At 40.3% G+C, this 21760-nt stretch overlaps 1 protein-coding gene across 2 annotated transcripts in view; it reads right to left on the bottom strand.

Annotated features, from left to right (window-relative positions):
* STX11 (syntaxin 11) overlaps positions 5441 to 21760 on the bottom strand; it is a 42451-nt gene continuing 26131 nt past the window's right edge. For both annotated transcript variants that reach the window (XM_021087115.1, XM_001926239.3), the window contains exon 2: positions 5441 to 7450. In XM_021087115.1, the coding sequence (XP_020942774.1) occupies positions 6582 to 7450 (869 nt within the window). In that variant the 3' untranslated portion in view covers positions 5441 to 6581. The remainder of the gene's footprint in view (positions 7451 to 21760) is intronic.

Here is a 21760-nt window from a genome sequence, read left to right on the forward strand (position 1 = left end):
AATTAGTCTTAAAACTTAGTTTTACAACTTTCTTGATCCAACCTTGCTCTGTACCTTTAATAAGGTACAGTCTTCCTGGCTCTACCTTATGGCATCCAATCCCTGTCTCAATTTCTGTCTCAATTCCCCAGTACCGCCAAATTCAGTCCCTGTGACTCAGACCTTCATTCTCTCTCTCTGCAGTATTTTCAGATTGACCATTCTCTTAGATGGTCTGCTTTTTCCCAAAGAGCTTTTTCTCCAATTTCATCTCTTTTCCTTTCAACAGGACCTACACCTGCTCCCAGGACACTGCCCCCTACTCTGGGCCCAGCACCCAGCACAGGTCTGCATTCTTAGTTTCCACCTCTTAGAAAAAAATGAGGCAGTGATATTACTTCACAGGAATGTCATTTAAAAAAATGAAATCAAAGCATCTTGTAAACCGAAAACTGTTCTACCAACGGGTATTATTGTGTTGCTTGCACATGTCTATCTCTGCGGAATGACGGCTGAGCACAGTGTGGTCAGATCCAGATGGGTGCCCAGAAGTGTAGGTAGGTGGAAGGTCGGGTGAAAGACAGCCAGGAAAACTTGCCGTCGGGTGGAAGGGTCAGAACAAGCAGTTGAACACAAACTAAACAAGCAGATAGGAGTTAGGTAAGGCAAGGTGTAAAAATCCATACACACAGGAAACAAAACAAAGGAACTGGGACGGCATGAGTGTGGAACCGAGGTGAGGTCTCATCCATCTCCAAGAAAACTTAGAAAACTGAGGCACTGCGCAGCCTCAGCCAGTGAACTTTGGTATGTGTGGATGTACATTCATTTCTTCTTTTCTTTTTTTCCTTCCTTGTTCTGTAATAGATTTATGGTGGCTTAGAACAAAATGTCCAAGTGTGAGTACCCTGGATCTGCAAGAAGAATCAGGTAAAAAAGAGCATGTAAGTGGAGACCACATCGATGGGGAAATATAAAGATCCTGACATAGGAGTTCCCTGGTGGCCTAGGGGCCAAAGATCTGGTGTGGTCACTACTGGGGTGCTGGTTTGATCCCTGGCCTGGGAAGGTTTAGGTGCTGCAAGCACAGCTGTAGAAGGTCTTGACATAGAAACACATCCAGAATATGCATGTTTCTCTTAAATGGCTTTAAGTGCATCTCTGTTGCGGGCAGCTAGACTGAGCTCATGCAAATAGCTGGGCCTATCTGAAAATAGAGAGATAAGGAGAGTATATAAATGTATATACTAGTGTGTGTGTGTGTGTGTGTGTGTGTGTGTGTGTATAATTTGCATGCTCTGTTATTTTTACCCACTATAGAATGTTACGGTTGGGATACTAGAAAAAAGAGGGAGGAATATGTCCAAAGAGTTGGCTATAGGACCGTGAAAATGTAGAGATATAGATTAGGAAAAACAGAAAAGGTCCAAAAAGTGGCTAGGGACACTGCAATTTCTAAGTATAAAATACTTAGAAAATAAACATCAAGAATTTAAAAAAGATAGTGTTAGGAACTTGTCTCTCACGCCTCTTTTTTAGGATATCACTGGTTTTAGAGCAGCCTGTATAGTCCCACTGAGAGTATCCGTTCAGATTGTCTTCTTTCTCATCAGTAAATATAGTCTTTACAACAAACTTTTCAGAAGGTAAGGACATGTAGATTCTTTATAACACATGTTGGTAACAAAGATGCTCGATATTTTTATGATGATGAAGTTACATTCTAGATCATGTTCATTTTCCATTTCTAATAGTCCTAGTTTATTAATTGCAGTGGTTTTCAGTTCTGCTATCAAAAGCAAGTCAGCTCTTACTCTGATTACAAACGGATGTTTCAGACTATCGTCTTGATTTAAAATGAGTGAATTGCATACTGTAGTTAGAGTTACTTTTCATATTTCGAAGAAAGGAGTCTGATGGTAGAAAATAGAATGATGGGATTTATACATAGAATCCAAGACTACCCTCACCCTATTTTATTATTTTTAAGCTATGCACAATCTTAGGGAGTTTCCTGTCAAGATAGCAAGTTTATACTGTAGAGCCTGAAAAATATTTGCATATGACATTTAACTATAAAGCATTGGAACTGTTTTGGTTTTTTTCTTTCTTTTTTCTTTCCTTTTTTTGTCTTTTTAGGGCCACACCTGCAGCATATGGAAGTTTCCAGGCTAGGGGTTGAATCGGAGCTACAGCTGCCGGCCTACATCACAGCCACAGCAACTCCAGATCTGAGCCACATCTGCAACCTAAACCACAGCTCATGGCAATGCCAGATCCCTTAGCCCCCTGAGCAAGGCCAGGGATTGAATCCGCATCCTCATGGATTCTAGTCGTATTCATTTCCGCTGAGCCAGAATGGGAACTCTGGAACTGTTTTTAAATATACGTAAAGTATCAGTACAAGAAGAACCCTGTTCTCTTTCCAAGTCATTATCTTGAAAGGCCATATATCAACTACATATCAATGAAAGAAAGAAAAAAAGAAAGAAAGAGTGAATTTCCAAGGAAAAAAGGCTATAACTTACTGCTGTAATGTCACAGTTCAAACATTTTTATATTATTTATCAGCTTTTAAAAAATTCTCATTCTTATTATCCTGGATACTGGTGTGTCCTAGGCAAGCATCTTCCCTATTTCTGCTATTTCTGGAGTTGTCCCCGCCTCTAATCTGTGATGGTAACTGTAAGGGTTGGCATTTAGCTTCTGAGAAGGAGTTGCTGCAGATGTTAAAATAGCTTTAAAAGATTTCCACCTTCAGCCCCTGGAGGATCTATTGTTCTTTGTGATTGGTCCTTTCATGTGGTACATTAAAAGATATTAGTGCATGAAATTTTCAGATTCCTCCAAAGTCGTCTTCTGGCCCACAGTCAACTTTCAGAGTTTGCCAAATGAGCATTGTGGGATCAGATAAAGCCAATTCTCCAGCACCTCTTGGTGGCACTGGAGCACCCTTTCCTAAGGAAAAAGCCAGCATTTCCCTCACTTCTTGGCATAGCTGTCAGAGCCAGGAAGGGCTTCTGGGTAACAGGGCAGAGTGTGAGAAAACCAACTGATCCCTTCCCTGTAGTCTATTGTGACCCAGCCTCCACAGCTGAACCTCTTCTGGGACTTTCTGACTCACAGCTTGAAAAGAATTAGGGGAAAGCCATCGCCAAATTGAGCAGAACAGCTGCTTCCTGCTTAACTGTTTTTTGAGTGGAACATCTAATTTCATCTTCATAACATGCTTGGATATAAGAAGGAATGAAATGCTACTATGAAAACAGTTCTTTCATTGTAAAGAACAACCAAAAAAAAAAAAAGCCACCAAAAAAACCCAAAAAACAACCCTTTTTAACCCTAATATTCAAAGAAAATTGGGTCGTTGTTTCTTTTCTTTTTCCCTTTGACTGCTCCATTGCACATGGAGTTCTCAAGTCAGGGATATGATCCAAGCTGCAGTTGCAACCTGTGCCTTAGGTACAGCAATGACAGATCTGGGCATGGGATTGAAACGGTATCCTAGCTCAGCAAAGGTGTTGCTGATCCCATTGCACTAGAGTAGGAACTCCTTGGTTTCCTTATTCTATTTTTCTTTTTTCTTTTTCTTTTTGCCATGCCCATGGCATGTGGAAGTCCTGGGCCAGGGATTGAACCCGTGCCACAGCTAGTGACCCAAGCTACAGCATTGACAATGCTAGATCCTTAATGGCTAGGCCATCAGGGAACTTCTTTATTCTATTAAAGACAATTTTTTTTTTCTTTTTAGGGCTGCACCTGCAACATATGGAAGTTCCCAGGCTAGGGGTCAAATCGGACCTGTAGCTGCCAGCCTTTGCCACAGCCACAACAACTTGGGATCCAAGTGCAACTTCAACCTACACCACAGCTCAAGGTAATGCCGGACCCCTGACCCACTGAGCGAGGCCAGGGATCAAACAAACATCCTGACATGGATACTAGTCAGATTCATTTCTGCTGCACCACAATGGGAACTCCTATTTTATTAAAGACTATTAACAGAAAAATAAGTATTTATTTTTCCTCAGAAGTTGATAACTCTTTTTTTTTTTTTTTGGTCTTTTTGCCTTTTCTAGGGCCACACCTGCAGCATATGGAGGTTCCCAGACTAGGGATCCAATTGGAGCTGTAGTTGTCAGCCTTTGCCATAGACACAGCAATGCAGGATCTGAGCCGCATCTGCAACCTACACCACAGCTCACAGCAATGCCAGATCCTTAACCCACTGAGCAAGGCCAGGGATCGAACCCACAACCTCATGGTTCCTGGTTGGATTTGTTAACCACTGAGCCATGATGGGAACTCCAGAAGTTAATGATTCTTAAAGTTAAGAGCAACCCTTTCAGTCTACAAGAGAGTTATGCAATAATGAACATAGCACTGAGCATGTGCCAGGCACTGTCTTAAGTGTTTTTACATAGTCATTTACTTCTTACAACTCTATGAGATGAGTCCTGTTATAACCATTTTACAGATGAGGAAACTGAGGTGCAGAGAGGTTAAATAATGCCCTCAAGTCATACAGCTATACGGCAAAGTCATGATTTAAACCCAGAGAGTAGGGTCTGATTTTGTGTTCTTAATTGCTATGCCACACCTGATAGTTACTAAAAAGCAGGAAGAAAAATTCTTGCCTTTTCATAGCCAACAGTTCACTAATTCTGGTATATTAAAGTTTTTACCTAATTCTCCAATGAGAAATGTGGGCAATTAAAAAATACACAGAGCCAGCAAACTCTTTGACTTTTATGAATGGCTCTAAATGCAGAAAATGCTTTATGGGTTGAATTCATCAACTATTCTCTTTTGTGGAAACTAGCTGATGGACTATATTTACAAAATCTCTTGCCTCTTATCAAAGACAGAGCAATGAATCTGTTTGAAGATTTTTTTTTAGAGAAAGGGAATTAAGTCAAAGGTGAAACACATCTCTGGAATTAGCTGAGAAAGAAATGAGAGAAATCTGAGAAAAGCCTAGTGGGACTTGGTTTCCACAATTCTCATATTTAACCATGAAATTAAAATTAGGAGCAGGGCTAGATTTCACAGTCATAAGCAGGCTAGTCAGTGAGTTCCAAAGAGTTCACATACTCTTCTTTCTATTTCTATTAAAGTTTCACTGTCTGAAAACTCTGGGAATAACGACCATTGAATAAACTCTCGTTTATTAAATAGCGAGTGGAAAGAGTTAAGAGTTGACTTAAAGACAGAAAACATGGTAAATGTGAGTCAGGGCATTACAAAGTTTGCAAACAAAACCAGATCTCCAAAACAGGATGATTTTGTTAAACTATTGTAAATAACTCAGGAGAGAAAGCAACACACCCCCATGTGAATTAATTTTCATTTCCCCCCTCTATTCAGAGTTTCATCCAGATGTTGCAACCTCAGGCAGCTAGTAGACAATAATTGAAAAAGTAGACTAAGATTTAAATGGTCAAGACACAAATGCATAAAAAAGGATGTTTATAATGTGTTTATTCCACTAACTTGAAAAACAGGATTCTTTTATTTTAAATTACCACATTTGAATGCATGAAAGGAATGGGCCACAGTAAAACAAAAGTAATTACTTTTAAGACCATTTTTATTATCTCTAGTTTTGTATGCATTTTCAGAATTTTATCTGTCTTTATCACCATAACCAAGACAGAGATGTTCAAAACCAAGTTTTGACCCAAACTGGACTACTGAGATGCAGATGAAACAAGCAAATCAACACTAATAACCAGTAAAAATATTTTCCTGGATATTTATATACCATATTTACAAAAGTAAAGTTAAACCAATTGGTATTATGTACATGCATTAGTAAATATTTGTACTTTACATTTATATATATATGCATTTGTAAAAATCAAGTAAAAAGAAATTTTAAATTATTTTTATTTATGAAAAATATATATAATGTGACATACAAACTTTAATTTGAGTGCTTGTTCAATACTCAGTGCTTAAAAACATTTGGAAAAAAATCTCCAAATATATTCTGATAGAATATAAAGAGTTGAGGAAACAGTGATACTTGTGATTTAAACAAGTAGAGGAGGTGAGCAGAAAGAAGATACACATCCATGTGGGAATCACATAGCATAAACCAGATAAAGAGTAAGAAAAGGAAGATGTGCAGTTTTTCCCAAGGTCAATTTCACTCGAAAATGAATAGAACCAAGGTACTTTCAGGACAGGGTAAATGAATTGAAGTTTTAATAACCAGTCCTTACACAATGGGCTGATGCACAATTTGACTTCCTCCTAGAGGTTCATGAGCAAACGTGCCTTGGACATTTACCGTAGAGTACACTACAATGTCAGTTCCTCATTTGGCTTCCGTTAAGAGGCGAGGGTGTTTATGTGCCATATAATGATCTCACAAAATTTCAGGAGGTATCTGTCCTTACTGAAGAAACAATGGGGTGACATGTACCCTCTTTCCAAGTTCGAGCTGGGCTGGAATTCTTGGACCTTGAGTGTTTTCTTTCTCTAAAGAGCGAGGTCCATAGGCATTAGAGCAACTCATCCCAGTGCAAATGGCCTCAACATCTTTCCCAGGGTGCTTACTAGCCCTTTCAGGTCTGGGATCAGGTGTTGCAGGCCTGCTAGTTCAGGCAGGGGCAGCAGAAGCAGCAGATGGTCCGGCAGGGATTCTTCTTTTTGTACTGCACCGCCTTGCGCACCTGCACCTTGGCCTGGCCGGTGTAGTCAAGGGTCTTCTGCACGTTGAACTCGATGACGTCCAAGGTGTCAGCCTGCTGCTCCACCAGCATGGCCATCTGCAGGAAGAGGTCATGCAGGTCGCGGATGCGGCTCTCCAGCCGCAGCATCTCGCGGTGGCGGTTCTCGATCTCATTGAGGGCCGCCCGCGCGCCCTTCACATCAGCCAGCAGGTTCTCGGAGAACACGTCCCATTTGCCTTGTTCGAACATGTCCTCTATCTGGTTGCTCGAGACATCCTTGCCCATGATCTCCAGCTGGCGCTGGATGCGGATCTTACAGTTTTCGCGCTGCTTCATCTCGGCCTGGTTGTACTCGTGCATGGCAGCCTGGAAGGTGCGGGCGAGCGCGCTGTACTGCGCCTGCGCGATGCGCGCCACAGCCGAGTGCTCACCGTGCTTTGCCTGCGCCTCCTCGCTCAGCGCCTTCATGGCGCTCAGCTTGCGGTGGATGCTCTCACCCCGGGCCTTGATGTCCTTGGCAATCGAGTTGGTGTCACGCTTGATGCTGCTGAGACGCCGCATGGACGTGAGGAAGCGGGCGTTCTGCTTTCCCAGCCGCTTCACGTCAGTAAACAGCTGCTGGTTTTCATCCTGAAGCTCCTGGATGTCTCGGTACAAGGATTCCAGGATGTGGTCCGTCTCAAACACGATGTCCTCGTGAGGTGAGTCAAAGTCATCGTCCTTTTCTGGGAACTGCTGGTCATAGTGCTTGGTTAACTCCAAAAGTTCTACTAGCCGGTCCTTCATTTTGCCTGCAAGTAGAGATACTGAGGTTAAATTCCTCTAGGGAGAGTCAAATATTTTGCGTTGAGGGAATTGAAGATTAAAATAAACATTCTGCTTACTGCTTAGCACTCCAGATTCTTTACTCTTGGGTATAGGTAATAAACGCGGTAAAGGAGTTAAATGTCCCATGACATTTTTCTTATGAGTATAAAGGACTAATGTGACTAAGAGTCATGAACACATTTGTATTTTACAGCTGGTAGGTAGGAATCTGCAGTTCAATAGTAGAGGTGCCCAGAATACAATCAGCAATTTCAAATTTTAGAGTGCTTTGGGAACCCAACTCTTTTTCTTCCTTTACATGCTTCATAATCGCAAATCAAAACACATCAGCGAAAGGAAAAATAAGAAGAGAAGACTGGCAAAGATAATGATTGTTGAATATGGACAGCCAATTTACAAGGCTTTGGGGCCAACTCTAAGTGTTATCTATCTATTCTGTGTCTATTTCAGCACCAGTCCTTGATCTGGTACATCCTCAGTTCTATGCATCAAAACAGTTCTTTTAAAAATGATATAAATCATGGTTTATTTTTCCTCTTAAAAATTTAATAAATATAAAACATGGTTAATGTAAACAACAGAACAAACAAAGGTAAAAATCCAATAAGAAAATATAAAATTTGGAAGTTTACATTTCCTTGCTCTTCTAACATCATTGCTACATACTTCATTTTGAGTGTTTGTTCAATACTCAGTGCTTAAAAATATTTCCTCAGTATATTCTAATGGAATATATTAAGAGTACAAGAGGAGTTCCCATTGTGGCACATCGGAAATGAATCTGACCATCCACAAGGACGAAGGTTCAATCCCTGGCTTCCATCAGTGGGTTAAGGATCTGGCGTTGCTGTGAGCTGCGATGTAGGTCACAGAGGAGGCTCGGATCTGGCATAGCTGTGGCTGTGGTGTCAGCTGGCAGCTGCAGCTACAACTCGACCCCTAGCCTGGGAATATCTATATGCCTCCAGTGAGGCCCTGAAAAAAAAAAAAAGAGTAAAGGAGATAATGAAACAGTTCACTGTTTTATGTCATTTTAATAAGGAGGGGTGAGCAGAAAGACATATACCTAGGCAGGAATCACATGTTAAAAGCCAGATGAAGAATTAGAAGTGAAAGGTGTTTAACAAAACTGATTTTAAAACAAGTTTTATATGGAAAATTTCAATCATACACAAGTCTAGCAGCAATATATACACTTCCATTTATCTATCACACAGCAGCAACATTTGCCCATTTTTAATGGCTTTTTGAAACAAGCTGGCACCTCAATCGATGAGGATGTTTCTCATTGATTCCCTGCTTAGCAGGCAAAATAATGTTCTCTATGTCCATATTTTTCCAATGAAGTGAAAAACTTTCATTTTTAGTAGCATGTATATATTCCAAAATCATGAATATTTTGCCTTTATACAAGATTTTGTGGCTAGAAATGTTCTCTTTCTATGACATAATCTGCAGAAAAGAGAGGAAAAGTGGTAGCACTTAGTGGCTACTCAATCTCTCAGGGAGCTTGATCTCAAATTAAAAGCTTCCCTCAAGTTGAAGTAATTAATTTTGTAGCACCACTAATGGAATGCTGACAAGTTGGATTTAGTGATAAATGGGAAATGGTGAAATATTAACCATGGGCTCTCATCTGCCATGATCAGTATTTACATAAATTAAGCAAAGTTTTATTCCATGGTGATGATTTTTAATACAAGTTATGCTGCTTAAAGTGCCATTTCTGCTTTCTGGTGACAAAAAATCAATACCAGGCCTTCTCAATAATGGAGAAAGTGATTCCTAGAAGCACAATTAAGAGTCAGGAAAAAGACTCAGGCTGGTCCAAAACTATGCCTTCCCTGGCTTGAATTACCTGATTTCCAAATATTTCCTCATTTTGAATAAAATTTAAAGACAAACCACAAGTGGGGTGTATGTGCAATATATGGTAGATAACGAGTAAACGTTATCTTAATGTCTTTACTCCTGTCTCCCCCAAAATAAAAAACAAAAACCGCTAGTCCATACAAAGACAATGAAAAGGCAATTCATATAAGAAGAAATAGAGGAGTTCCCGTTGTGGCTCAGTGGTTAACAAATCCAACTGGGAACCATGAGGTGGTGGGTTCGATTCCTGGCCTTGCTCAGTTGGGTTAAGAATACGGCATTGTCGTGAGCCATGGTGTAGGTTGCAGATGTGGCTCAGGTCCCTCGTTGCTGTGGCTCTGGTGTAGGCCAGCAGCTATGGCTCTGATTCGACCCCTAGCCTGGGAACCCCCATATGCCTCAGGAGCGGCCCAAGAAAATGGCAAAAAGACCAAAAAAAAAAAAAAATAGAGATGCTAGAAATGCTAGAGAATGTAAGGAGTAAGGAGAGCTAATATGCATCGTGTGTTACTGTAAGATCAGTACGCATGTTCTAAGGACTTTTCACGTGATACTCTTTTTTTTGGTCTTTTTAGGGGCCACACCTGCGGCATATGGAGGTTCCCAGCCATGACAGGAACTCCATGTGATACCCTGTTTAATCCTCCTATGGACTCTACGAAATAGGTATTGTCATTATCAGAGTTGGTAAATGAGTTTAGACAGATTAAGGAAGGGTCCCAGACCAGTAAGGAATAGTCAGGCTCTAGGGCAGCCCCGCTTAACCACTCTCCCCAGCTATCTTCAGTGGTTGTATAAAAGTGAGTCATGAGGGACTTCACTAACAAAACAAGGAAATGCAAATTAAGCCACTGAGATCCCCCCCCGCCCCCGCTCCAAGCTGGCAAGAATTTTTTTAAATAATAATTTTTTTTTAAATTGGTAAGGATTCTGGGAACCCTGAAAAAAAATGCTCGTAGGAGGGCAAACTTATAGAACCTTTTTGAGAGCAGTTTAATAATATGTATTAAAAGATTTTAAAATGTTTATTTGTTTTGCCTTAAGTACATTTGTTCTAAGAGTATAGGCCGAGTGTGTGAAGCTCATTGCTGTAAATATTTGCATCTCCACAGTTTACACAGAAATCCAAAAATAATTTAAAGTGCAAAAATGAGGTATTGGAGTTCCCGTCGTGGTTCAGTGGTTAACAAATCCAAGTAGGAACCATGAGGTTGTGGGTTTGATCCCTGCCCTTGCTCAGTGGGTTCAGGATCCGGCGTTGCTGTGGCTGTGGTGTAGGCTGGCGGTACAGCTCCGATTCGACCCCTAGCCTGGAATCTCCATATGCCACGGGAGAGGCCCAAGAAATGGCAAATAGAGAAAAAAAAAAAAAAGAGGTATTGATTGCTACATATCCACAGAGTTTAGAAGCCTATCTAATGGTATGAGAAATGTAAATACCATTTTAGGTAGGAAAAAGTAGGCAAAGGGAAGAGGACAAGCAGTGCTACCGTGCATATATCCTGAAACATCAAAATACACATCAAAATATTAATTGTATTTTTCTTCAAATTATAGAATTATAAAAGGTTTAAATTACTTTCTTGAAGTTCCCGTGGTGGCTCAGTGGTTAACAACTCCGACTAGGAACCATGAGTTTTCAGGTTCGATCCCTGGCCTTGCTCAGTGGGTTGGGGATCCGTCATTGCCGTGAGCTGTGGTGTAGGTCACAGACGCAGCTCGGATCCCACGTTGCTGTGGCTCTGGTGCGGGCCAGCAGCTACAGCTCTGATTAGCCTGGGAACCTCCATATGCCACAGGAGCAGCCCTAGAAAAGGCAAAAAGACAAAATTAATTAATTAATTAATTAATTAAAAATTAAAAAAATAACTTTCTTGTATTTTCCAACATTTTCATAATGTCCATGTAGATTTACTAATTAAAGACCCACAAAACTATAAATATTTGTTTAAAGGACTAACTCATTAGGTCCTTTTTTAACATTTAAAAACATTTTATTGATGTGTAATTTATTTACAATTTTGTGTTAATTTTTGCTGTACAGCAAAGTGATTCAGTTTACACACATATATATTTTTTTTTCATATTGTTTTCCATTATGGTTTAGCCAGAATATTGAATATAGTTTCCTGTGCTATACAATAAGAATTAAGGTCCTTCCTTGAGATGTATGCATTACAATCAGGTTACCATCTTATGTGACATGGGGCAAGTACCTTGGCTCGCTAGTATGGAGTCGAACTGTATCTGCTTAACTTAGTACCTAATATATTCTACTCTGCAACAAGTGAATGGGATGGAGAATGGATAAATTTTAAGGAAAAAGGCAAGCAATGGTGATAGATGCAAGGAGGGCTTAGGAGGCGCCACAGTGGGAGGGAAGGGGTGGTTAAGGGACAGCACCGCACACCAGAACATTTGGGACCTGCTGATTGGTCTCCCACTAGTCCTAGACAGGTCCCATGCTCTATATTGCTCTCCTAAAGCCTGGAAAGGCTACTTGGGAGAACCATTTCATTCATACAGTGAAGCGCAAAGTGCACTGAAATCATAAATAGCCTTGGAAGATGTTTAGAAATAGTCATTCCTTCTCAGGACCTAACAACATGAAGCCGTGGGTCCTAAATGAAGTGAAGGTCTAAGCTCCCTTGAAGGCTCAAGTCCATGGTCTGCTAAGGAGAGAGAAAGGCATGGGGACCTCAAGATTCTCTAGAGGAGTGTAGGCAAGAAGTGGGCCTTCACCTTGGCTTCCTGCCCACCTTTTCTGGCCCAGCCCAGCCCCAAATGCCTTGGTCCCACGGATCTAGAAGGTCTCCTGGTTGCCAAAGAGTAAACACTAGGAAAACTTCAATGTAAAGTCAACCAAGAGGATGCTGTTTCTAAGAATATTCCCTGAAAGGTTAACATGTACTCCTTAACTGTAGTCATAACAAAATGTAGAAGTATGTGCTGAAAGAATGTCAAAATGAAGCTCTACATCCAGTAACTTAGTTCTATACTGTGATACTTGAAAAAGAAAGCTAGAGTAAGTGAGAAAGAAAAAAATCAAACAATGCTATTGGCCTTCCCATCTCATTATAATAAAGGTTAATGTAATGAACTTTGATAAATTATATTCATAAAGTTGTTAAAATAAACCCTACTTTGAGTCAACTTCGGATGAAGAATTCAAAAGAAAATTTACAATCAGCTACCAGAAATCTGCTTCTGTTTCCTGATTTCCTTTTTAGGCACTCATGTCATCCTGAGACCTGGATCCCATAGGGAAGTTAGGGAGAATTGTGCTATGTCATCTTTCAGTGGGCAATACTATTTTGTGTAAGATAAAACTAGATGGTTGTAGCTCAGACTCTCAGACTTTAGGAGGCAACAGTATCTTCTGGAGAGCTACAAACATCACAGATGCCTGGGACCCTGGAGGTTCTGATTCAGAGGCTCTAGGTTGGCTCTAGGTTGGTCTCTGAGTGATTCTAATGCACACTCAAATTTGTGACCCATTCCATAGATACTTACCATGGCAGCTTCTTATCCATAGACATCATGCAGTTCTGAACAGCTTATAATAGTCCCAAGACTGGGGCAGTCTTGATAACCAAACAACTGATAGGCAAAGATTCAGAAAGACAGGGAAAGGAAGATTCAGAAAATAGGTTTTTACCTACCTCAAGCATCTGAAAACCTAGATCTGGATGAACACATGAACATGTTTTCACTATTACAACTACTACCTTCTTTTCTACAATAACTTTTTTTTCTTTTTTTTGTCTTTTTGCCTTTTCTAGGGCCACTCCCATGGCGTATGGAGGTTCCCAGGCTAGGGGTTGAATTGGAGCTGTAGCCACTGGCCTACAGCAATGCAGGATCTGAGCCACGTCTGCAACCTACACCACAGCTCACGGCAATGCCGGATCCTTAACCCACTGAGCAAGGCCAGGGATCAAACCCACAACCTCATGGTTCTTAGTCAGATTCGTTAACCACTGAGCCACAACGGGAACTCCATCTACAATAATTTCTTCATATCGGAGTTTCTCCAATACTATAATGCAGCACTCAGTCAAGTAGTCACTCATCATAACTGCCAGAAGCCCACAAAATTATTAATAATCATAAATAATTCTCTTCTAACAAAGATTCACTGTGGTTATAACTGACCCGAGACTGTTGAAATACCAAAGCACTGCTACTTAGAGGTAGAAGTTCTATGCCCCTCAGGGGCATAGAAGTAACAACTGAGGAAATGGTAGAAGATGGGCTTGCTAAGGGAGAGAGTAACAAGAGCAGTGAGTGCTCCAGGATCAAGGTCAAATCATCCACGCAAGTGTTTCTGCTGTTATCGGTATTAGCATTTACAAACACAGTTGTTGTTGCACCTTACATTTGATTCGGCTTTAGTCCTGGTATGTGAAGCAAACTTGTGGCTAGAAAATACAGAAGACATTTATGTAGAAAGAAAAAATGATGGGGAATAAATCATGGAGTCCAGTTCAATTAAACTTTATATTTCATAACTATTTCATGGAATATTTTTTAAAAGAGAAATCAGTAGAGTTTCCAGAATCATTAATGGCCTTTTCTAACTTATAATACTAGTTAAAGATGAAAAAAAATCCCAAAGAATTTTTACATTCCTTTTCTGTTCATCTTTCCCTTAAAATCCTTTGAGTCAGTGATCATAATCCTGTTGGCTGGTTACCCCTCTTCAGTTCTCCAAGAAAACAAATTATTCTCTTTGGCTGACATTTTTTAGAAAAGTGCAGAAAAACCTCAGTTATCCAACACCAGTTATCCAAACCTTAGTGCATGAGGTTTTTGTGTGTGTGTGAGCTATCTTTACCTAACCAAAGTTTCTCCCTTCAAATGTGAAAAGCATTTGCTCCTTTTTACTGGAAAACCTCTTCAAAAATGCATTGATACACTTCATTGCTCTCTTACAGAGAAGCCAATGGACACAATGTATTGGTAACTCAGTTTATTATTACTAACATCTTCATTGTGAGCCACACGGGAAGTCCAATTATTAACATCTTTGAACTGGGTGGTGGTGAACTTTTGTTTTTAAATATTTCTCTTTCTTAGGGTTACAGTGTCAAACTTGACCTCAGTTATCTCCTTTTACGGCTACTGACATTCCTCTCACTTCCCGTACAGATTGTATCAGACCAAGAAATTAGGTAAACACCAAGCATTTAACAATAGTAAGCGACCCATCTAGAGTCAAACCTAATAAGTAAAGCAAGGAAGGAAAAAGCAATGTCGGTGACAAACTGAGTACCCAATATGAGCCTACCTTTATGCTGGATAGTTGATATATAATCCATCAACAATCTTCACAATAACTAGGAAAGCATCAGATTGTTAGACTCTTTCCATGATGTGATGACCATCAATTCACATCCTACTCTCCTGACCTGATTTCCTATGTGACCCATTCTTTTCCCCTCAAATTTGTACATACTTTTTTTTTTTTTGTCTTTCTGCCTTTCTGGGGCCACTCCCATGGCATATGGAGGTTCCCAGGCTAGGGGTCCAATCGGAGCTGTAGCCACCGGCCTACGCCAGAGCCACAGCAACGCGGGATCCGAGCCGCGTCTGCAACCTACACCACAGCTCACGGCAACGCCAGATCGGTAACCCACTGAGCGAGGCCAGGGATCGAACCCGCAACCTCATGGTTCCTAGTCGGATTCGTTAACCACTGTGCCACGATGGGAACTCCAGATTTGTACATACTTTTTGTGAAAGGGTGAAAGAAAATTTATTACACATTTTTTACACGTCCTCTAATCAGGAGGTATAGACTGTTTCTCAACTCCTTGAATTTGGGGTGTAGCTGTGAGACTGAACTTGCTTTGCCTAATGGGACATGAGTAAATATGATGCATGCAGAGGCTTGAAAAGCATCGTGTGAAAGAGCTTGTTGCTGGGACCCTGATACAACTATATGAAGAAGCTTGGGCTGGCCTACGGGAGGATGAGACCCAGGAGTCTCACTAATTCCAGCTGAACCCAGTCCCCACCTAACCCATCAATTGACTGAAGCTACGAGAATGAGCCAGGAGATACCAACCGAAGATTGATCAGCCAGTTGACAGAATTGATCAGTGCTGTTTTAAGCCACTATGAATTGTAGCAGTTTCCTAAGCCACAAAAACTGATATATTAATTGGTATCAAGAACTAGCACGTAGCCATAACAAAAGCCTAAAACATTCAGCATTGGTTTTGGGACCAGACAGCAGGTGAAAAGCAGTGAGGTAACTATTAGCAAACACCAGAAAATGGCAATCAGGCTGTTCGTAGAGGCTGGCAAAGTGATGAGGAAGCTGTATAGCACTCAAGGAAAAGGGCAGCCCACATTATGTTGTAGCAAAATAACTGGCAAAAGTGGTGCCTATGGGAGCATGAAAGATCAAAAATGAACACAAGGAGCTTTGGGTTTAGCTGCAAAGATCTCCAGGCAGAATGTTGGAAGTGTTCATTGAGTGTTTCTAGCTGCATATAAGGCTCTGCAAGAAACAGATGAGCTGAAAAATGAATTCTCTAGTTACATGCATCATTTAGAGAAAATAGAGAAGAACCAGAACTCATGATTTTGGAAAACAGTATCTCTTACCTCTCAAGCCTCTCCAGCTGACAGACAACATTCTTACAGAAATGGCCTCAGAGTGAAGACCTTTGTGGAGTTTAACGTGGTACCTCCTAGCCCTTCTCAGCTGGACAAAAGGGCCTCTTAGACTCACAGAGATGCTATCTCCTAACAACCTGATGCCCAGGGCAGAGTAGAGAGAGATCTGTCTAATTGGGAAAAAACAAAAAACAAACAAAAAACTATGGATGTGGGTTCTAGGGGCCTAGATTCTATGACATTCTTAGGAAATCCACAAAGTTTTTAAGAGAGGTTTATTGACAAGCACAAAAGTATGACCTAAAGAGACAGAGTGCATTCAAAGGAAAAGAGGCCTCTCGGTGCTTGATTTTTTTTTTTTTTTTTTTTAACAGTAGGAACTAAGTAAGCCAAGGAAGCTATTTAGAAGCAAAAATAAGCCATTTCCTATGGAAAAGGAAGACTATTTCAAAATCTGTTTCAAAGACCCAAGAGCAGTAGAGAAATAGATGCCAGGGAATCACTCCCAAGAAGGAGAAGTGGGTCCTAATCAAGGAACATCCCCTGGCCCAGGAGTGGGGGCACCTGGCAGCACAGACCTGAGTCGAACTGCCGTGGACTGTAGATTGCTGGTTGTGCTCTGTGTCTGCAGCTTTTTTAGGTTATCTTTTCCCCATTTCACCATTATATGTTGGATATATATGGGGAGGTCACTGGTCTATGATAATTAGGATAACTAGATAACTGCAATATACAATAGTTATGCTATCATATATATTGTATGTGTATATCATATATAAATACTACATAGGTATATAACATATGATAGTTATCTATGATAACTAGATAACTAAGACGTTCATTGTTCCAAGATCAAGAGGATCCCCATCTCAAGGGCTGTCCAGAAGTGATTTTCAGATCATGGATAAGCCTCTGGATGTAGAGGCCGACGCCTCAATGGGATGAGACGTCTGGGAATCCTACAATGGGGGTAAACATTTTTTATATAACAGAAAAATGAGTAATTTTTGCCAGAGGCAGATTTTTACTTGATTGCTTAAAAAAAAAAAGAAAAGAAAAAAAAGGGCCAATTCTTAACAGCACCTCTGATCAAGAAGCAGTGGAATGGAAAGCGATACCTTGTTAATGGAAGCTCTTAACCTTGGGCATTTTGGGGGAGTGAAGCCTTCTCAGCGGTCCGTGTGCAGCCATGCATGGGGCCGGGAAATAAGCGGGCTCCCCGTGGAAGAGACGGTGCAGCTTGGAGAACACATGGAAGAGGAGGAGACCAGCTGTCTTGGGCAGAGATCAACATACTAATCACGTCTATCTGACCAAATGTTTTTAATAGTTCTTTTGTGAGAGGGCATCCAACGCTAATTGTCTGTATACTTGAATGTATGCATGATTATATTATGTGTATGTTGTATTAAAACTAAAAGAACCATTTTCAAAAAAAAAAGTTGTGTCAGTTTTGCTCCTCATTCAGTCTGGGCTTGGCTATGAGACTTGCTTTGATCAAGAGGACAACAGAGGGAGTTCCTGTTGTGGCTCAGCAGTAACAAACCCGACTAGTATCCATGAGGACAATGGTTCGATCCTTGGCCTTGATCAGTGGGTTAAGGATCCAGTGTTACTGTGAGCTGCAGTGTAGGTTCAGGTCCCATGTTGCTGTGGCTGGAATGTAGGTCAGCAGCTGCAGCTCTAATTCGACCCCTAGCCTGGGACCTTCCATATGCTGTGGGTTTGGCCTAAAGACAGACCAAAAAAAAAAAAAAAAAAAAAAAAAAAAAAAAAGGGCAACAGAAAACATGACGCAGCAGCAGAGGTTTGAACAGCACTAGCACACTGGGGGCTTGTCCCCTCTTAATACTGAGAACACTGAAAGCTCTCTGTGAGGCCACTTGAGCTAGCCTCCTGGAGGAGGAGGACCACAGGAAGAGAGAGGCCAGCCCCCAGGGGACCCACTGCTGCATATGTATGCCTGAGCCCAGGTGGGCCACTCGGAAGGGTCACCCAGTATTTACTTTCTGCCAGATACTGTTGTAGAAGCTTTACACAGATTATCTCATTTAATCCTCAGTGAGAAATAACAAATTGTGATTTGGAAGAGGTTTGCTAACTGACAAAGCTAACTGATACACCTCTCTTTCAGTTTCTCTATATGCCGTTATGTGTGTTCTTCTGAAAGAAGACCTAGGAGGATGACATGAGTCGTGGATAAATGATAATTTTTGGAAAGTAAAAGTTCTTGCATTGAAAACAAAGTTTATTGCCACAATTTAAAAAATACAAACATAAGCAACGTGTCCCAAATAATTTCCCTGTTGATAGATGACACCTTTTTGATGATCCTGGCCTAATTACACACCTTGATTTGAAGGCAGTGTGTATTTATAATGTTCTACTCATATTGTCTACAAATGTTACTATAAAGCATACACAGAAGGAGCATATGTTTCTTAACAAGTCTGAGGACAGCCTTTCTTTCCTTTTGAGGATTGTGGTCATAAGCATGGTGAGGAGAAAAAAATAAAGTGATACTAAAAAAAGATTATCTCTCACACAGGCAGCCTCCACAAGAAAGACTCAGCCGAGGCTGTTTGATAATGCAGTGTGCTAAATCGGGGTTCTTGAGCCGTGGGGGAAGGACAGCCCAGAGATACTGGACAGTTTTAACCTTGGCTGAGTTTCAGTCTGATAAAAGGTTCTGAGAACTTGAAAAGCCAGTTTTGCACTGGCAGTAGATGGTTAAGTGTATCCCAAGTCTGTTGTTCAAATCACCAAAGTAAAGAACACCAGCTGGGCCAGAAGGCAACTCCCCACCACGACTCTCCCGCCATATTCCAAACCCCGCTTTGTTAGACTGAACCAGAGACATTTCTTGCTATCAGACTAAAAAGAATAAGAATCAGTGTAATATAAACCTGGTTTCTAAGGAACATCATAAGTCGGTTATAACGCTGCTGACCTTCCAGAGGGTTTAAGGCAATCAGGATACTTTGCAGAGTTGTAGAATCTGCTTAGAATTCCACATCCACTCAGGGCAGTGGAAGAGGGTGGCTTAATGTTGAAGCCTGGGGAGACACCCTCTGCCACTACTGGGACCAGCCTGGGCTTCCTCACTGATTCCAGGGTTCCCAGCAATAAGAGAGGGCAATTCCTAATAGATAAGTGCTTTTTAAACGTTTGCTGCTGTTACATTTCCTTGTAGTCATCTTCTCTCTGTAATGTATAAATACCAACTGCATAGGCTGATGAAGACAATTAAATGAGCTAATCCATGTAAAGCTCTTAGAAGAATGCCCAGACGAGAGTAGGTCCCCTGTATATGCCCCCTAATGAGCATCTATCCTGTGATTTTCATTCACTCAAAAAACTAATGCAGATTCGGTATTAGTATAAATAGTGGACCCACTACTAGTTTCTTACTAACAGTTCGTTACTCATCTCATAATCATAAGTGAACACTAATACCTGTGAGCTATCAGATTATTGAATCACTTTTTAAAAAATTCTTTTTTGGTAAAATCTCTATTTTTCTGAATACGAAAGCAAATCTTGCTCTTTATAAACAAGAAATAAATGACACAGAATTGTTTTACATGGAAAGTAAAAACTTATCTAATATCACTATAGATCATAACTATATAAAATAACCAATGATAAAAGTCAAATATATATTCTTCCAGATTCTTTTCTATTCCAGAAGGTTGTGAATACTTAAGAGACAGCATCCAGAAGAACTGCCCTGATACTGTGAATAACGGAACTTTTTTCTGATAAACTGCAGGAGCACTTGGGGGTTTCTTCCCACCAGGGGAACCCTCAGGGATGCAGGGCCATAGGGCAGGCCCCACTAACATTTTTGTGCAGGTGAAATCAGATAAAAAGGGACACCAAAGGCAACCTGGAAAGGGAAAGAAAATTCTAAAAAATTTGTTCTAGTTTCCTTATGTTTTATTTTTATGCTTAAGAATCTCAAGTTGGTTACCCCAGTTCCTGACAGCCCAGAGACTGAGTCTGGAAGGGCCTAAGCCAATCCGAGGACGTCTATCTTCAGGACTCAGTGTTTATACAGTCAGTAGCTAGGCTCTCTTTTGGGAACAGATGAACAATTTTAATTCGGGAAACATCCTTTGAACATCTCCCTCATAAATGTCTCACAAAGGTAAGCCCCTCTCTTGACCCCACCCCACAAGGTTTTGTTAGTGCTGGAGGCGGAAGTTGTTTTTCTTTCCCGTCGGATACAGGGACATACAGGGAAGAAATCTTGCTCCTTAGGTAAATGACTTGCGTCCTAAAAACAAATGCGGTGTGGGAGAAGGTGAGCCCCCCTGGGTGTCAGAGGACTTCTCCCCACTCCCATCTCTAGCCGTGTCACGTGGAGCGAGACAGTTCTTATCTCTGAGTGTCAGTTTCCCCATCCGTAAAATGGTAATGACACTACATATCTCATAAGGGTTTCTTTTTTTGATTGTTAAACGAGGTAAATAATATATAGAAAGGCACTCCATAAATTTAAAAGTATTTTACCAACGTGATATTAGAAGTTACTATTTTACGCAGTTGCCATACACAGTTTATTTTGCCAGGTAGTGTATTTAAAATACAAGTATTACTCTTAAGAAACATGGGCAGGTCAAGTGATTTTAAATGATCCTATAAAGCCAAACAACTCTTCTGTTGTCACTTTCTATTATTATTCCTATAACTCAGGTGACAGAATATTAATGCCCTGTATTCACTCAGAACCTCAGCCGAGTTTGCATTAGAGGCTTTGCACATACCATAAAGAAGAGAGCCAAGGAAACAAATTCCCTTATCATGATGAAATTGTTTTACCGCAAAGTGAACAGCTCACATTACACTTAAAGAAGACAACTTCCTGAAAACAAAACTAACAAACTAAAAAGCAGGAGCTGACCAAACTTCTTATATATTGACCCCAATATAAACTGTTCCACATAGCAGTAGTGCTCGTTGGTACTATACAGAATCAACACCAATAGATACTGAAAAAATATAATCTTACAGACCTTTTAATATTAACAGAATGAAAAATTTCCCTTCTATCTGAGCTTGTACTTTGTATTATAGAGACATTGCATCTTTGCAGTGGTAGTTGGTAATATTCATGACTGGAGTCTGGGGTAACTTCCCATCTGAGCGAAACTGCAGAAAATTCTATAACTAAAGAATAACTTTAACATGATGGAAGAGAGTGTGAAAAAAAGAATGTATAGATATGTATGACTGGGTCACTATGCTGTACAGAATAAATTGACACAATACTTAATTAACTATACTTTAATTAAAAAAAAATGAGGAAGAAAACTGACACAGCCAAAAGTCTGAAGAGACATAACAACTCAATATAATGTGGCATCTTAATGAGGTCCTAGAACAGAAAAAGGTCATTAAGTAAATACTAAGGAAATCTGCGTAAAGTATGGACTTTAATTATTGATAACATAACAATATTGGTTTATTAATTGTAATAAATGCACTGTAAGATGTTAATAATGGGAAACTAAGTATGGGGTATATGGGATTTCTTGGTACTCTGTTCTTAAGTATTCTTTAAATCTAAACCTGTTCTAAAAAAAATGATTTGTTCTCTCATGAACAGACCATCAGTACCCATATAGAATAATTACCAGCAACCATGAAACACATACAGTTTTAAATAGCATACCCTTCCTTTTTACTTTCTGTTGAGCATTCATTATACCCTAATTAGATTTTAACGTTATATTTTAAAAAACTCAATTATATTAGCTAAAATATATACA

The sequence above is a fragment of the Sus scrofa genome, chromosome 1 (assembly GCF_000003025.6).
Source record: "Sus scrofa isolate TJ Tabasco breed Duroc chromosome 1, Sscrofa11.1, whole genome shotgun sequence".
NCBI classification, from domain to species: domain Eukaryota; kingdom Metazoa; phylum Chordata; class Mammalia; order Artiodactyla; family Suidae; genus Sus; species Sus scrofa.